A 17157-nucleotide genomic window follows, 5' to 3' on the forward strand; every position below is an offset into this window, starting at 1 on the left:
TGAGACCAGCAATATTAGTCATAAGTGAACTCACTGTTTAATGTTGAGATTCTAGAAGACCAAATGAAAAATACAAAATAGTCACACAGTTCCCATTGACTGATAACAGGCATTCTAAGGATGGTGTGTAGTTTCCTTAGTGTGTGCTGTTGTTTGATCCTCTGTATCTTTGCTCAGATTGTTCATATGGTTTTCTTTGCCTGCGTTATTCTTTTCCCTTAATCTGCCTGGTGATTCTATTCAGGCTTTAATAGTTCCTTCCGATACTACCGTCTTTCTCATTCTTTTTTTTTACTTCACTTTTAGAAGTTACCATTCCTTCTTTTATGTTCCCCATTATATTTTATCAAAGCACCTGTGACACATTACTGAACTGGTTATCATGTTGGTTTCCTTCTATCCAGCCTTCATTCATTGATACAATAGTACCTATATTTTAGTGTTTTTGTGATGATTAAATTAGATCGTTTGTGTAAAGCATTTGGTACATTGTCTGGCTCAGTTTCTGCTTCAACTACTACATTGACTGTTATAACAACAATAATAGCAAACTTAACTCTTTCTGTATCTATACCATTCCTTCTTTCCATCTTTCCACTTACAAACTAACTTTTATATCTAAGATAATCTTCCCACCTCTGATCTGGATCCCGTCATCCCCCATGTCCTTAGGAGACTTTTTCCCCCTTTTCTCTCACCCCCTCCTACCTTTTGCCTTTTCTTCCTTATTTCTGTCAATTTCCTTCTCTTTCCTAAATCTTCAACCCTTCTTCTTCCCTCTTCTCCCTTCCCTACCTCCTTCTTCTAAGCATTTAAATACATTCAAGCGTCTCTTTTATATTAAAATTAAAAAGCCTCTCCTTAACCTTCTCCCACTGCACCCAGGCCCCATCTAACTATTGCCTTCTCCTTCTCTTCTTTCTAAGTTTGTGAGAAAATTCTCTACCTTTGCTATCTTTATTTCCCCACCTCCTAATGACTCCCTACCCACTATACTCTTATTCTACTGCTCCACTGAAACTGCTCTTAACAAGTTCATTGGTAATGCCCTGGCCGCTTAAGTAAGTTTATTTTAGTTTATCTCACAGCAGCTTTTGGCATTGCTGACCATACTGACTTTGTAGAAACATGGTCATGCTGTGATTTCCATATTCTCCTGGTTTTCTTCCTACTTCGCAATAATTATTTATTTATTTAATTTTTACAAGAATGTGGACCTTCTTCAATAGTTTATAGGCTGGCTCTCTGTTTTTATTCATACCCAATTCCTTCCACACACAGACACAGAGTAGCTCAGTAATTATTTTCTGAATGAATGAACTCAGTTAAATTAGAACCTCCTCAATTCCATTTTCACTGTTCCTTTGATTTTGTAATACAAATATGTAAAGAAACAGGTAACTAACATTAGCAATCATTAGCTAAATGTCTTTTTATTCCCAATTTATTTTGTTACGGTTATTAGAGCACTGTTTTGTTGATACATATACTTCATTTGAAAGTTACTCTTTTTTTTTCTTTTAGACTGCAAATGAATACTGGACTCCATGCATATTAAATGAAGCAGAAAAAATTATATACAAGGTATTAGACTAGACTTTTTAATCCATTTATTTTCCTAAGTACAAACACTTAATGTATTTTCTTCAAGAAACCTTGATGGAGCAGAATATGCCATTGGAATATGAGTTAAAAGGTTTGGGTCCAGTTTTGGCTCTGCTACTTACTATGTGACCTTCTGTAATCACTTAACCTATTCTGAGGTTTAGATTCTTCACCTAGAATATAAAGAAACCGGATAAAATTAATGTTTCCCAAATTGTATTCATGGAGTATAATATACCATTGGAATGTGGGTTAAAAGTTTTGGGTCCAGTTTTGGCTCTGCTACTTACTATGTGACAACCTTCTGTAATAACTTACCTATTCTGAGGTTTAGATTCTTCACCTAGAATATAAAGAAACTGAATAAAATTAATGTTTCCCACTTTGTACTTCATGGAGCATTAGGTAATTAAGATATTATCAGATTTGTTGAAAAAGTATTCTCTGGTCAAGTAAGATTACTGACTAAAGTAGAAAGCTGTACATAGTTAAACAGGTACATTTTATTTTGTTTTAAACTCCAGGACTTCACAGTACTTTAAATATGCTAATAAACATTGTGAATCTTTAAGAAGGATATTTAGTATGTAGCTTTCCCCACCTTTGTTCATCATAGAATCCTTTCCCCTCACCCCTCCCTTGAAACAGCCATTTGTAACCACTGGAGGAATCATGTCTGTCTTTTTTTTTTTTTTTTTTTATAAATTTATTTATTTTTGGCTGCATTGGGTCTTTGTTGCTGCACGTGGGCTTTCTCTAGTTGCAGCAAGCGGGGGCTACTCTTCCTTGGGGTGCACGGGCTTCTTATTGCAGTGGCGTCTCTCATTGCAGAGCACAGGCTGTAGGCGCGCAGGCTTCAGTAGATGTGGCACACAGGCTCTAGAGCGCAGGCTCAGCAGTTGTGGCGCACAGGCTTAGTTGCTCCACGACATGTGGGATCTTCCTGGAGCAGGGCTTGAACCCATGTCCCCTGCATTGGCAGGCAGATTCTTAACCACTGCGCCACCAGGGAAGTCCTGAATTATGTATTTCTTATTCAGTGAAATATTTACAGTCTGTTAAATACTAAATTCTCAATAAATATTTGATCACTGAATGAATGAATCCCCTTGGGAATAGTGTTTCTGGAAGCACAATTTAGCAAATTCTAGATTAATAATAAAGTCTCTGTATAACATACATATATTTTCCTCCATTTTTGCAATATCTCCTTTCCTTTAAAAGTTCAAAATGGCAACTGGAGAATTTTGGGGTAGTGAACATGAGAATAATCTCTTAATATTGATTCATAATTTCAGTGTGTTAGTTACCTGACCTTTTCCATTTTCTTCTATAGCTTATACGGCTTGATAGTCTCAGTGCCTACTGGAATGTTAACTGCGTCATGTCTTACCCGGAGTCAAGGGAACACATCTTGGTAATTTCAGTTCGTACCTTGAAGAGCTAACCACACTCCGTAGATTTGTTTTACATAGCGGTCTTTAATGAGGACAGGATATCAGTCTTTTGTTTAAGTTGTATGTAACTAAGTCAGAAGTGTGCAACACAGTTTTTGGAATCACTCTATCTTTAAAAAAAAGCACTTTTGATTTTGAAGATCTTTGTGAAATCATTCTCTTGACAGTGAGATGAGAACCTATACTATCACGTTAAAACTGTGTTTATGGTTTTTCACACTCTCATTTTGATGGTATTCTGGTTGCGCTGTGGAGTTTCATATGAGAATGATTACTTGAAGAGTATTGTAAAGAAAGGTGATACCTTTCAGATCTAAAAAATGTGTTCTTAGCAAATGTTTTAAGCATTTGTGATGATGCATTCTTGAATAGTGAACGATTGCTTCAAAACTAAGCGTGCTAAGCCAGTCTTAGTCATGTTTATTTACTTAGAGAAAGGAAGAACAGTTGAATTTTCTGAATTGAATTAATTCCAAGATTCTATCTTTTATTTCTCAGAAAGATATTGTAACATTAGGTTAATTTGCCTTTGTCTAGAAAGTGTTTGAGATCCTAATTCATGGATGTGTGTGTGTGTGTGTGTATGTATATATATTTATGTGTATATATGTATGTACACATATACGCATTTTAAGTCAAAGGGGAACACAGTCTTAAAATCTTGTTTCCAGATATTTAGAATTTATAAAAATTATCTACTAAAGTAATATTCTAAAGAAATATATCTGTAAATAGTGCTCAGTGTGTTTTTCTTATAGACTAATAATTGTGAAGATGGGAATAAAGATATTGATTTAGGACCAAATTTGTGTGTGTGTGTGTTTGTGTGTGTTTGTGTTTGTGTGTGTGTCTGAATATGTATGCATTTTCTTTTTCATTCTCATATAATTCAAATTTTTATTTAGGGTCAGCTGAAAAGTGAAATTCTTACAAGTAACAATATACCCCCAAACCATCAATACAGTAAGTAATGGTAAAAGTTTATTTCATGTTATAAGAAGCATGGGATTAAATACTTTATTTTAAACTACTTTTTCTGATAAAGTTATTTTGACAAAGAGAAAGTATTAATTTTTTATGTTAGTTTTATGATACAGCATATTTGGTATATAATTTAGTATTTAGAAATAGATTATAACACACCACTGAAGAGTGCGAAGGGCACTGTGGCTGTAGTTCACTTCCAACAGTTAACCCCCTTGACCTCCATGTTTTCTTCCTACCTTGTTATTGTCTACTTTGTTTTAGGAATTAGGTTTTCTTTTCTTTGTTTAATAACGAAATCTCTGAGATCTTGATATTCAGGATCTGAGCATGTCACTATTGCAGTATTAAGACAGACTGACTACTCCAGAGATTTTTTTTTTTTAATGAAGTATAGTTGATTTACAATATTATGTTAGTTTCAGGTGTACAGCCTAGCGATTCTGTATTTTTACAGATTATACTTCATTATGGATTATTATAAGATAGTGGGTATAATTCCCTGTGCTATACAGTAAATCCTTATTGCTTATCTATTTTATGTATAGCAGTTTGTATCTGTTAATCCCATAACCCTAATTTGTCCCTTCTCCTTCCCTCTCCTCTTTGGTAATCACAAGTTTGTTTTCTACATCTGTGAGTTGTTTCTCTTTTGCATATACATTCATTTGTATTATTTTTTAGATTACACATATAAGTGATATCATATATTTGTCTTTCTCTGTTTTATTTTACTAAGCATAATATTCTCTAGGTTCATCCACATTGCTGTAAATGGCAGTATTTGATTCTTTTTTATGGCTGAGTAATATTCCATTGTATATATGTACCGCATCTTAATCCATTCGTCTGTTGATGGGCACTTGGGTTGCTTCCATGTCTTGGCTATTGTAAATAGTGCTGCTGTTAACATTGGGGTGCATGTATCTTTTCAAATTAGTGTTTTTATTTTTTCAGGATATATACCCAGAAGTGGAATTGCTGGGTCATATGGTAGTTCTATTTTTGTTTTTTTTGAGGAACCTTCATATTGTTTTCCATGGTGGCTGCACCAATTTACATTTCCCACCGACAGTGCACAAGGGTTCCCCTTTCTTCACATCCTCTCCAGCATTTGCTATTTGCAGACTTTTTGATGGTATCCATTCTGACAGGTGTGAGGGGGCACCTCATTGTTGTTTTGATTCATATTTCTCCAGAGATCTTTTTTCAGTAAGCTTTTCTATCTCTTGGCAGCCTCACCTTTACTTATTTTTAAATAGATCTCTAACAAAGCTGCCTCTGTATTTATCCCATTCATTTTCTCCATTTCAGTTTTGTTCTAAAGATGCTATTCTTTTGTTTTTATTTAGTGTACCACTTGATGTTTGTTCTCAGCTTTCATGCCAGTGTTCTTCTATACTCCATACTACTCTCATTCACTGTTGTTTTCTTCTTATTCTTTTATAGCTAATTGCCTTTATATGAGAGCTGGCTGGCACTTCCTCTTTATGTCCACAAACCTCTCTATTAAACGATGACAGAGTTTTTGGATACTGTTAGTTTGTGAGAGCATTTAGTTTCACTCATGAAAGAACTTGTTCAGAAAAATCTACAACTTTTTTCTGAGACATGTTTCATTTATAAATAACCTCTAAATAAGTTAAAATTTTTATACAGTCTTATGCAAATTGTAACTACTGTAAGATACCACAATTTATATAATTTTAATACTATTTGCAATTAAAATTTATTACATTACTTTGCTCTGTCATCTTCCCTAATATGCTTTTTCATACTACTTCTCAACTTCAAAAATATTGCCTTTAGTTGAGTCTAAGATTATGTATGTAATGATCATTTTGAAAATTATAAAGTAGTAGGCAATTTTTTTTCTGGGTAATATGAATTTCATTCATGATTCTGTTCCTAAATTCTGACTATGATTAAATAATATGGAAAGTAATCAAATTTTGTTTCCTACATTGTATTAGTATTTTTTGGGGGGGGGGCCATGTCAGGCAATACTTTGTAATTATTTTTTAAATTTTTATTGGAATGTAGTTGATTTACAATGTTGTGTTAGTTTTAGGTGTACAGCAAAGTGAATCAGCTATACATATACAGATATCCACTCTTTTTTAGATTCTTTTCCCATATAGGCCATTACAGAGTATTGAGTAGAGTTCCCTGTGCTATACAGTAGGTTCTTATTAGTGATCTGTTTTATATATAGTAGTGTGTATATGTCAATCCCAATCTCCCAATTTATCCCTCCCCCTGTATTATTATTTTTAATGAATACTAAAATCATTAAATGTCTTGTAGCAAGGAAGGGAAACATAATTTTACACAGACTGTGAATAACCAAGATTAGATTGTCTATATTTTGTACATTTCTTACTTAGAAGCATAAAGCGCCAGTTTCCTCTTTGGAGATTCCACTTTTACATTGAGTTTGACAGTTTGTATTATGCAGATAAGTAGATGCTTACATAGTTTTTGGTAGTGATTTTTTTTACATATTTTTGGTCATTTTTCTTTACTTTCAAAGTAACAGTGTTCTCATAATTATTTACAGTTGCTCATATGTAAGGGCATGTAAACATATCTTACGTCTTCCCATGTTATATAAGTTTTCCAGCCAATATCAGCCTCTGCAAAACTCTACATGAATCCTTATGCAGAAACAGAGCTCAAAACACCTAAACTTGATTGGAACATAGAAGTACAAAATATTGCCATTGAATTGACCAAACCTCAGGTAAGATTCATTTGGGTATTTATAGCTTTGATTAACCTTGAATTTCAGTGGCTTTTGTCCTCTGTGATTATTCCTTCTCCAGTGCTCTGGTGGTTCTTTTGGTTTGTTATGTTGAGATTTGATATATCTCCTAAAAATAGATTATATGTGTATTTTTAAAAGAAAATAAATACCATATATAAGAAATAGTTTTCCTTCATTTTATCTGATTTTTCCCTTCTTGGTGGAGAATCTTACCAAATTATAGTGAATGACATGATTCGCATTTAATTCCCAGTTCTTGATGGAGGGTTTTAATAGTTTTTTTCTTCCTCAGATTTTAATAGCAGACACTCTTACATTAAATATTGTTCACTTAATTTTTAGAATAGCTATGTTGGCAAGCTTCTTTTCCTTCACTTGTTTCTCAAGTTTGGTTATGTGCCTAAGGAGTTTGGATAAGACATCTGGAGAACTGGAAGTGAAAGGAGGATGGGAGATTTAGCTAACTGAGCTTTTAGCCCAGTGCAGTCCAGTACAAATATAATGCAAGTCATATGGGTAATTTTAAATTTTCTAGTAGCTGCATTAGCAAAATAAAGAAAAGAGGAAAACAATTACTAAAATGAATAACATTTTATTTAACATACCCAAAATATCATTTCAACATGTAATCAAAATTAAAAATTGTTACAATATTTTATATTTTAATTTTTTTCTTAAGTCTTCAAAATCTGGGGTTTATTTTATACTTACAAATACATTTAAATTCAGACTATCTGCATGTTAAGTACTGAATAGCCGTGTGGTAACTCTTAGGTAGAGTTGCGTTAAGAAAAAATGGAGAAGAAGCTGGACTTCCCTTCTTTATTTTGCCTATAGTTGTGTGTGTGTGTTTCCCTCCATTTGAGCTGTTTACCAGATACACACAGAGTTGTTGTATTGGTGGTTAAGATGGGTGGTTAAATAGCTTTATCTTGCTTTAGTTATGCAATAATTTTCTGGAGCAATTTGAAATTCAGCTTATAGATAACAACTGCTTGAAATGATGGTCCAGAGAAAAATATGTAGTTTTAGGAATCGGCATGTTTCATGTTAGTAGTTACAGATACCATATTTCATTGGTTCTAAGATTTACATTTATTTCACACTTTAATATATTTGAAAATAGGATGTATATTATTATTGGTGGTATGATAGTTTAATTGGCAGTACTGTTTTTTTTTTGTAGTAGAACTTAAAATTATCTTACAACTTATAATCATTGTTGTCTTAAATCTGATGAAATATATTATTGAATTACTAGACAACTATGATATTCATTGTTCAGAGAGTTTGAAGTCTCACTATACTGAAAATATAACAGAATTTGGTGTTTATTCATGTGTGTGATGTAACAAACGTTAACTTGGTTTTTGTTTTAATAGTACTTAAGTATGATTGACCTTTTGGAATCAGTGGATTATATGGTTAGAAATGCTCCTTACAGGAAATATAAGCCTTATTTACCACTTCATACCAATGGTCGACAATGGTAAGTTAGAATTTTTAAAAAAATATTTTATGAGAACCATGTAATCATATAGTTAGGGACTCTCAGAGCTAAGAGACCTTTAAAGCCATGTAATGAAGCCACTTAATTTTTTAGAGACATGAGAGGGATATCTTTTATATTATGTCCTTGTTACTCTTTTTTTTAAATAAACACGTTCTCTTGTACTCCTGCTCCTAGATTATTCCCAAATTCTTAACTCAGTATTCAAGACTTTCAACTTTTTTTTGATCTTATTGCCCTTCAGTAATGGATATGAACTCCAGTGTGGCAACCATATTGGGATACTGTTAATTTCACACAACATGTCATTTTGTGTCTTTATGATTTTGCTTTGGCATATCCTCTTCCTGGAGTGGTTTGTTCCATTCATAATCTATTTAAGTCAGAGAATTGAAGTACTGGGGAATAGAAATGTTATCGCTGAGCTTTTATAGGAATACAGTTAATAAGAACAAAAAGAGTAACAGTGTAGCTCTAAAACGTCAAAGCTATTTTCCTCCTGTTTCTTAAACCTTCGTATTCAAATGTGCATTAACAAAATTTGATTTGCAGGTGGAAATATGCAATTGATTCTGTTCTTGAAGTTCACATAAGAAGGTATACACGGATGTGGTCATGGAGTAACATAAAAAAACACAGGCAATTGCTCAAGAGTTATAAAAGTGCCTACAAAAATAAGCTAACCCAGACTAAAGTCCCAGAAGAAATACAGAAACAAATTCAGGTATATCTTGTATATATTGGTGAGAGCTATTATTTGTTAAATCATCCTTTAATGTTAATTTAATTTAACTTAAATTTAAATATAATTTTAGAAACAACAGAACTGAGCTCTTTTTGAGAGAATTGTATGGAAAATGCAGAGTATTTTTTCCCCTGTTATTTCCTTTGAAAAAAAGCTTCCTAATATCAGGGTACTTGTAAACTATTTGGAGAAATGTGTTTGGTTTTTATAATAATGTTTAGAAAATCAATATCAGAGCTGTTCACATATGTGTTTAATATTAGCTAGATGTGTATTGTTAGTTTTGTTAGTGGCTTTTTTTTTAAGAGTTCAAAGTATTATTTGTAAAAAATAGTTCTTATCCTCAAGATAGGAGTCTTATTTACCCCCTTCTGAAATATAGAAAAACACATAATTTGCTTAATATCATCTGATCTTGATTATATCACTGTTTTTGCTACAAATTCATAACATAAAGAGTTAATCAAATTGTTATTCTGAAATATATAACAATCACTAATATTATATATTAGAAAAAGCATCAAGTTTCTCAGTATCTTAGATCTGGTATACTCATGTATAAAATGGAAACAGTATCTGTCTTACAGAGTTGTGAGAATTGCATGAAATAACACATAGAGCATGTGACACACAGGTCACCCACTACATGTTAGATTCCTCTTACATAAATTCCCCAAGTTGGTTTCTGCTTTAGTGTACTTGATTTGAAGAATTTTACATTCTTAAATTTTGTGTTTTATTAAGGTGCCTTTGGTACGATGATTGTGAAATAACACAGAAAAGGGGGAGTCAGAAGTAACAACCATAAGGCTAATACCTAAAACAGGTCCCCGTCCTAAATATTTTTGTTTCCACTTGCATGTATGGCTATCTCTGTATTATAGTGGTCTCATTAAAATTCTTATTTTCATATTGTATTTAACAAGCATTTACTTTCTTGGAAAATTGTTTCTCACATTGCAAAAACGTAAAAATGTAAAAGCCAAGTGTACATTCAAATTTATATATATTAAACTTTCAATAGATCACAAATGCTGTTTGTTCACGGACTAGAATAATCCTAGAAATCATAGAAGAAAAAAATGTTTTTAATCTAATGACCATTTTCTTTGTTTACAAGTGTCTCTTTGTTTTTTAGGATTTGGAGAGGCCACTAGATGTTTTTAACATAATTTTAGCAAGGCAACAAGCACAAGTTGAGGTAATCTTTTTTTCTTTTTTTTTTCTTCATGATAATTTTTTTTTTTTTAAACTGGAGTATATTTGCTTTACAGTATTGGGTTAGTTTCTCCTGTACGACAAAATGAATCAGCTATATGTGTACATACATCCCCTCCCTCTTGGACCTCCCTCCTATCCCCCCATCCCACCCATCTAGGTCACCACAGAGCACTGAGCCGAGCTCCCTGTGCTATACAGCAGGTTCCCACTATCTATGTATTTCACCCATGGTAGTGTATATATGTCAATCATTTTTATTAGCTGATTTTATGTTTTAAACATGTTAATACTACTCCTTTAAACCTGGGATCAAGAAATTTAAGTTTCATAGGAAGTTGTTTAGATTTACTCACGTGAGAATAAAGGTTGAGTTTTCATGTCTTAATTTAGTCTCAGGAGAAAATTAATTGGAATATTGGAGGAGAAAACCCTACTAATATGAAGGGGCAAATTTTCTAATTTTATAACTAAAAATTTGCTAACCCCCCAAAAGAAAGTAAGTAAAAGTCATCCATAATCCTACTAACACAGAATGCTGGTGTTAACATTTTGATATGTAGGCTTCTAGTTTTTCTCTCATGCATATGTACCTAGTTATTTATGCTTTTGTATCCCCCATTTCTTTCCCTTTATTTTCTCTTCCCTCCCTTCCTTCCTCCTTTCTTTAACACATTTTCTTTTTTTCCCTCCTTCCCTCCTTCTCTCCCTCTTCTCTTCCTTTCTTTTTTTTCTAAAATTGGACTCAGTCTGTTTGTAATGTTTTGTAATTGCTGACTTATCACACTTGGTACCTTGTCCTCATTGTTCCATGTCATTTCTATTATTCTGTAACGTGACTTTTTTGGTAAATGAAAAAATAAATTATAAGTGCAATAAACTCATTGTAGAAAAGTTAGAAAATAAAGATCCACAAAAAAAGAAAATAGAAATACCCTTTATCTCACACACTAAAGATAACTACTGTTAATAACTTTTTGTGTATTCTTCCAGTCTTTTTTATAGTCATAGATCTTTATACACATACTCATTTTTTTAAATGGGATTAAAGCATATGCACTTGTTCATTCATATACTTAGTAAGTGCTCATTGAGTGCCTGTTGTACTAGCATAATAGTTAAGAGTGTAGACTTGGGAGTCAGATGGTCTGGATTCTAATCCCAGCTTTGCTATCCGCTACTTGTTTGACCTTGGGTTGACTATTTAACCTGCCAGTGCCTCAGTTTCCTCATTTGTAAAACGATATTAATTCACAGTACCTACATCATAGGGTTATTGTGTGGAGTACCTGATAAACCATATAAACCACTTAGACTGTTATGTGCCTGGCACAATGCTATGCACATAATTATGTACATCTCATCACCCTTGCCGTATTTTATTGGTTAGAAACGAGTCACAGGTCATGCCCACACTCAAGGGAAGGGGACTGTCCAAGGGTAAGAACACCAGGAGGGAGAAGTTTTAGGGCAGGTGGGGGATGAGTACAACATGTGAAAAAAAAAAGTGAGGAAACTCACTATTGAAAAGGTCACTTCTCCAAGTGTTGACTTCCCTCCACCATCTGCCTACTTTGCTAACTTTTCAGAGTCTGTGGTAGATACTTTTTATGTTTTGTCCAGAATTTGTTGTTGTAATAAGCAATGAAGGATGTGTTGTAGAGGGCTTAGGTAGGCCATCATGGAACTGAAAGTTCATCATTGGATTTAGCCTTAAAGAAATCATTTAAAGAGCAAGTTTTATAGAATAGTATGGGTAGAAATTTGATAGGAATGAGAGGGAGTGGAAGATGAGGAATTGGAGAGACTAAGTACAGACAGTCATGATACTTCACTGTAAGTGGAAAGCAAGATAAAGGGAGTGGCAACTTGTGGCGATTGTGGAGTCAAGAAAAGGTTTTGTAAGTTGCTTTTCTTTCTTTAAAAAAAAAGTTAGTGTTCTGTTTTATATAGTATTCCATAGAATTGTTTATCCAACATAATTTTAAATAACTGACTAGTATTCAATTCTGTTCGTATACCAGAATTTGCTTACTATTTCCCACTGGTTATATTTGATTATAAATGACACTACAATGAGGAGCCTTGTCTTTACATTTTCTCAAACGTCTCTTATTTTCTTAAGGACAAATTCCCCAAGGTGGGGCAGAGAGTGTGAATATTTTAAAAGGTATTTGCTGCTACTGTGGATTTGTTCCTATGAATTAGAGAAACATTTTGCCAGAAGAAACAGATAATTCTAATCCTCCCTAAATTAAGTTGCTTCAGTTTAATTGGGTGTTCTTAATACTACTTATCAGTTGCTTCAACATTGAGGGAAGAAGATAAATTATTGGATGCTGTGGCTAAAGAAGGATGGGATATAGATGAAGAGAAGGCAATTAGATTCATCCAAGATTGATGTTTTTTCATTATAGTGGAAAATCTGCAGGGCCAGAGAGTTTAAAATGTAGGTAGAGGATTGGATGAAGTTATTTACCTTGGCCTCTTAGCTGGACAGGGAAGGGAAGTGAAGGCAACAGAGGTGGTATTTAGGAAAAAGTGAAAGGGTTTTGCATACCTCTTCATATTAAATTTTATACACATTTAAAAATTTATGGTCTCATAGATATATTTTACTGTGAAAAATAAAAATGCATACTAATCTTCTATGCTAGGAGAATAAAGAAGTTAAATATTATTTCATATAAAATATAAACTAATCAGCTATATATTTTTTTACCCATTACATTTCTGACTGCTGAAAATAGATTAAGCTTGACAAAAGTTAGAGCTGAGATATAACTGGGACCATCAATGATTTTGTGGCCAGATATAGACCTATTCCCCTATTATTTGTTTAATGTCTACTTGTTAAAGATAACTTACTTAGTTTAAACTGAGTTGTTAATCAAACTTATTCTCTTTACTATAGAATTCAGCTCTTTAACTTGTCTTTTGGATTATTTCACTTTTTGGTACACACAGAAGCTTGCAGTATGTTACCAATTTACTACCAATTTAAAATATTTTAAAGTTAAAGTGGGAAAATTATTTACTTATTCAGGAAATGAGAAGATAGAGTCTAAATTATTTAAGCCCTATATTGTTTTCATCCTTTTGTTTTCCACTTTTGAGTTATTTGTCTGTGTTTTACTGAAAAGTGGGTAAAGACAAGAAGCAGCAGATAATCAAGCCAGGATTTGTTGAGAAACAGGATGAAATGAGATTTGAGGACTTTCTAATTTTATTTATATTCTGTCCCCCAAACATGTTCATAGTTAGCAAGTCAACAGTGTATGTGAATTATGAAATAGGATTCTTAAATTTTATTTTTGAGTGTGGAAGTGTCTTCCTTTCAGGGAACTTTTCATTTTAAAAATCTCCTGTCATAGTAGCTCCTTACCTTGTAAATTTGGAAGACACATTGCTCAGAAGAATTTTACTTGAAACCTTAACTTACTCACAAAATGCAACTTCGTCAGAAAGCTATCAGTAGGTGTGACAAGTATATAAATTAATAGACTGTATTAACCAAATAATGTTGAGAATCGTTTCAGAAGGAACTAGCTTTATTGACTGCTTTTAACTTAATTTAGTGTTAAAAAAATTAACCATTGTTCTTACCTGGCTACACCTGAAAGTGAAGAGGGCATTTATTCTTTAATTAAATTTTTTAATTTTTATTTTTTAGGTGATTCGATCTGGGCAAAAATTAAGGAAAAAGTCTACTGACAGAGGCGAGAAACGTGGAGGCTGGTTTAGTGGGTTTTGGGGTAAGAAGGAATCTAAGAAAAAAGATGAAGAATCTTTGATTCCTGAAAGTAAGTTCCAAGTCAGATAGTTTTTTGTACACTGATAAGGAAAAAATATATAAATTATGTTTTAACCAGTCAGTGGAATTTTATTTCATAATATTTTTGAAATAAAAGTAGCTTAGTATAGTAAACATATAAACAAATACATCAGGATGGAACATTCCCATGTTTATTTAACTAAAATAAAACTTCGAATTTTTGAGAAAAGTTATTTGTGTGAAATTTTAAAACTTGAAATTCAGAAATCTCACAGGTAGCATTCCTTATTGTTACTTTTTTACATGGATATTTAATTAGATGTTTCACTTAATTTTTAAAATACTTAGGGAATTATAAAATTGTTATGTGACATCTGAATTCCCTTAATGGTGTCTCTTTGCATTTTCTTCACCTAAATAAGCAAATACATGATGTTTAACAAGTCAAAATAGTATATTAGAGGAAATTACTTTGCTGCTTTTGCTTTAGCATTTGTGTCTATTGATTTTAGGCCACTCGTTAGTTTGGTTTGATTTTTTTTATTGTATCTGTAAGACTGAAGCAATTGATTTCTTAAAATATTATCTTTTTGTAGCTATTGATGACCTTATGACACCAGAGGAAAAAGATAAGCTCTTCACGGCTATTGGTTATAGTGAGAGCACCCACAACCTAACTTTACCCAAGCAGGTAATTGTTTAGGTGGTAATTATTTAGGTGGTTTCGTTTTTCTGTGTTATCTTTAATTGGGTTAAACAAGTTATTGATTTTTAAAGTAACTAATAAAAATACGTTACAGTTTGTTTCTGCTTTACTTTTTGTTAAATGTTTCAGTCAGACCTTACCAATTAAAACTGTCTCCAACTTTAGATTTAGTTGCTTTAATGAATGTGAGAATAACCTGATAAAAAGTACTTATTATAGAGGTAAATTGTCTTTTAAAAATTTTATCGTAAAAAATCTGTGTGTGTGAAATGTAACTCATGTATAAAAGAGTCATCAAAACCAAAATGTATTGCTCATTTGATGTGTCATAAAGAACAGCTGTGTAATTACTATCGGTTAAATTATAGACTGTGCAATAGATAGGGCATTACTGTGAGATCTATCTCTGTTCTTTCACTGTGTGTATTTTGCTCACTTTCATTGTTGTGTAGGTATTTTCATTTGAAAATACCACAACTTATTTATTCATACTTTTGTTTATGGGCATTTGGGTTGTTTTTGTTTTTTGGTTGTTATACTGCTGTTAACTTCTTGTAAATATCTTTTAGTGGGCATATGAGATTTTCTGCTCAGTATATCCTTAGGAGTAGAATTGGTGTATCATAGGATATGAGTATGTTTAACTTTAATAGATTCTGCTAAATACTTTTCCAATGTGAAAAACATTTCCATCATTGGTATATGAGGATTCTTATTGTTCCACATCTTTACCAACTCTTACCATCATCAGTCTTTTAAATTTATCCATTCTAAATGGTTAGTATGTAGTATTTCATTGTGGTTTTAATTTGTGTTTTCTGGATGACTGAAGAGGTTTTTCACTTTCTTGTACTGTTGTAGGCCTGATAGATATCCTCTTTTGTGAAGTAGCTTTTGAGTCTCTTGTTCATTATTGGGTTGTCTTTTTCTTATTGGTTTGTAGGAGTCTTTTATGTATTTGTTAAATTACATTACATCCCTAGAAATTAGTCATTTTATAACTGGAAGTTTGTACCTTTGACTACCTTCACCAATTTCCCCCATACCCTGCTCCCTGTTCCTGGAAACCACCAGTCTATTCTCTGGTCTTTTTAGATTCCACATATAAGTGAGACCGTACAGTATTTTGTCTTTCTCTGTTCGACTTACTTTACTTAGCGTAATGTCCTCAAGCTACATCCATGTTGTTGCAGGATTTCCTTCCTTTTTATGGTTAAATAATATTCCATTGTGTATATCCACACCACATTTTCTTTATTTTTTCATCAGTCAGTGGACACCTAGGTTGTTATAATGTCTTGGCTGTTGTGAATAATGCTTCAGTGAAAATGGGAGTGCATATATCTCTTTGAGGTATTGATTTCATTTCCTTCAGATAAATATCCAGAAGTGGAATTGCTGGATCATAAGGTACTTCTCTATTTAGTTTTTTGAGGAGCCTCCTCACTGGTTCTTATAGTGACTATACCAATTTACATTCCCACCCACAGTGCACAAGCATGGGAATATAAATTGGTACAGCATAATAGCCATTCTAACAGGTGTGAGGTGATATCTCATTGTGGTTTGTTATTTTTTTTTTCTAAAGAACATTGGCAAATGTTCTCCATATGAAGTTATTAATGTTTTTTAGTTGAAGTATAGTTGATTTACAATATTATATTAGTTTCAGGTTTACATCATGGTGATTCAGTTTTTTTATAGATTATGCTCCATTTAAAGTTCTTACAAAATAATGACTATATTTCCCTGTGATGTACAATATATCCTTGTTGCTTATTATTTTCTATATAATAGTTTGTACCTTTTAATTTCCAAACACCTTTTGTGCCCATCCCCCTTTCCCTTGCCCATCTGGTATAACCACTAGTTTGTTCTCTATATCTGTTGATGGACATTTAGGTTGCTTCCATATCCTAGCTGTTGTATGTATTGCTGCTGTGAACATTGGGGTGCATGTATCTTTTTGAATTAGTGTTCTCGTTTTCTTCAGATACACACCCAGGAGTGGAATTGCTGGATCATATGACAATTCTACTTTCAGTTTTCTGAGGAATGGCTATACTGTTTTCCATAGTGGCTGCACCAATTTACACTACCACCAATAGTGTAGGAGGGTTCCCTTTTCTCCACACCCTCTTCAACATTTGTTTGTTATTTGTGGACTTTTTGATAATAACCATTTTGACAGGCGTGAGGTGATATTTCAGTTTTGACTTGCATTTCTCTGATGATTAGCCATGTTGAAATTTTTTTCATGTGTCTTTTGGCCATCTCTATCTTCAGTGAAAAAAATGTTTACTCAGGTGTTCTTCCCATTTTTTTAATCAGGTTAGTTGTCTTTTGATATTGAGTTGTATAAGTTGTTTATATATTTTGGATATTAACCC

The 17157-nt window shown here is 32.8% G+C and overlaps 1 protein-coding gene across 4 annotated transcripts in view; it reads left to right on the plus strand.

Annotated features, from left to right (window-relative positions):
- VPS13C (vacuolar protein sorting 13 homolog C) overlaps positions 1-17157 on the plus strand; it is a 176583-nt gene that overhangs the window by 40744 nt on the left and 118682 nt on the right. For all 4 annotated transcript variants that reach the window (XR_007475254.1, XM_049705299.1, XM_049705298.1 and 1 more), the window contains exons 8-16: positions 1525-1584; positions 2942-3022; positions 3968-4025; positions 6662-6789; positions 8196-8302; positions 8876-9047; positions 10207-10269; positions 13960-14089; positions 14658-14752. Coding sequence is in view for 3 of the 4 variants with exons in the window: in XM_049705299.1 (XP_049561256.1) it covers positions 1525-1584; positions 2942-3022; positions 3968-4025; positions 6662-6789; positions 8196-8302; positions 8876-9047; positions 10207-10269; positions 13960-14089; positions 14658-14752 (894 nt within the window). In the remaining variant the exon portion in view is untranslated. The remainder of the gene's footprint in view (positions 1-1524; positions 1585-2941; positions 3023-3967; positions 4026-6661; positions 6790-8195; positions 8303-8875; positions 9048-10206; positions 10270-13959; positions 14090-14657; positions 14753-17157) is intronic.

The sequence above is a fragment of the Orcinus orca genome, chromosome 2, assembly GCF_937001465.1.
Source record: "Orcinus orca chromosome 2, mOrcOrc1.1, whole genome shotgun sequence".
NCBI classification, from domain to species: domain Eukaryota; kingdom Metazoa; phylum Chordata; class Mammalia; order Artiodactyla; family Delphinidae; genus Orcinus; species Orcinus orca.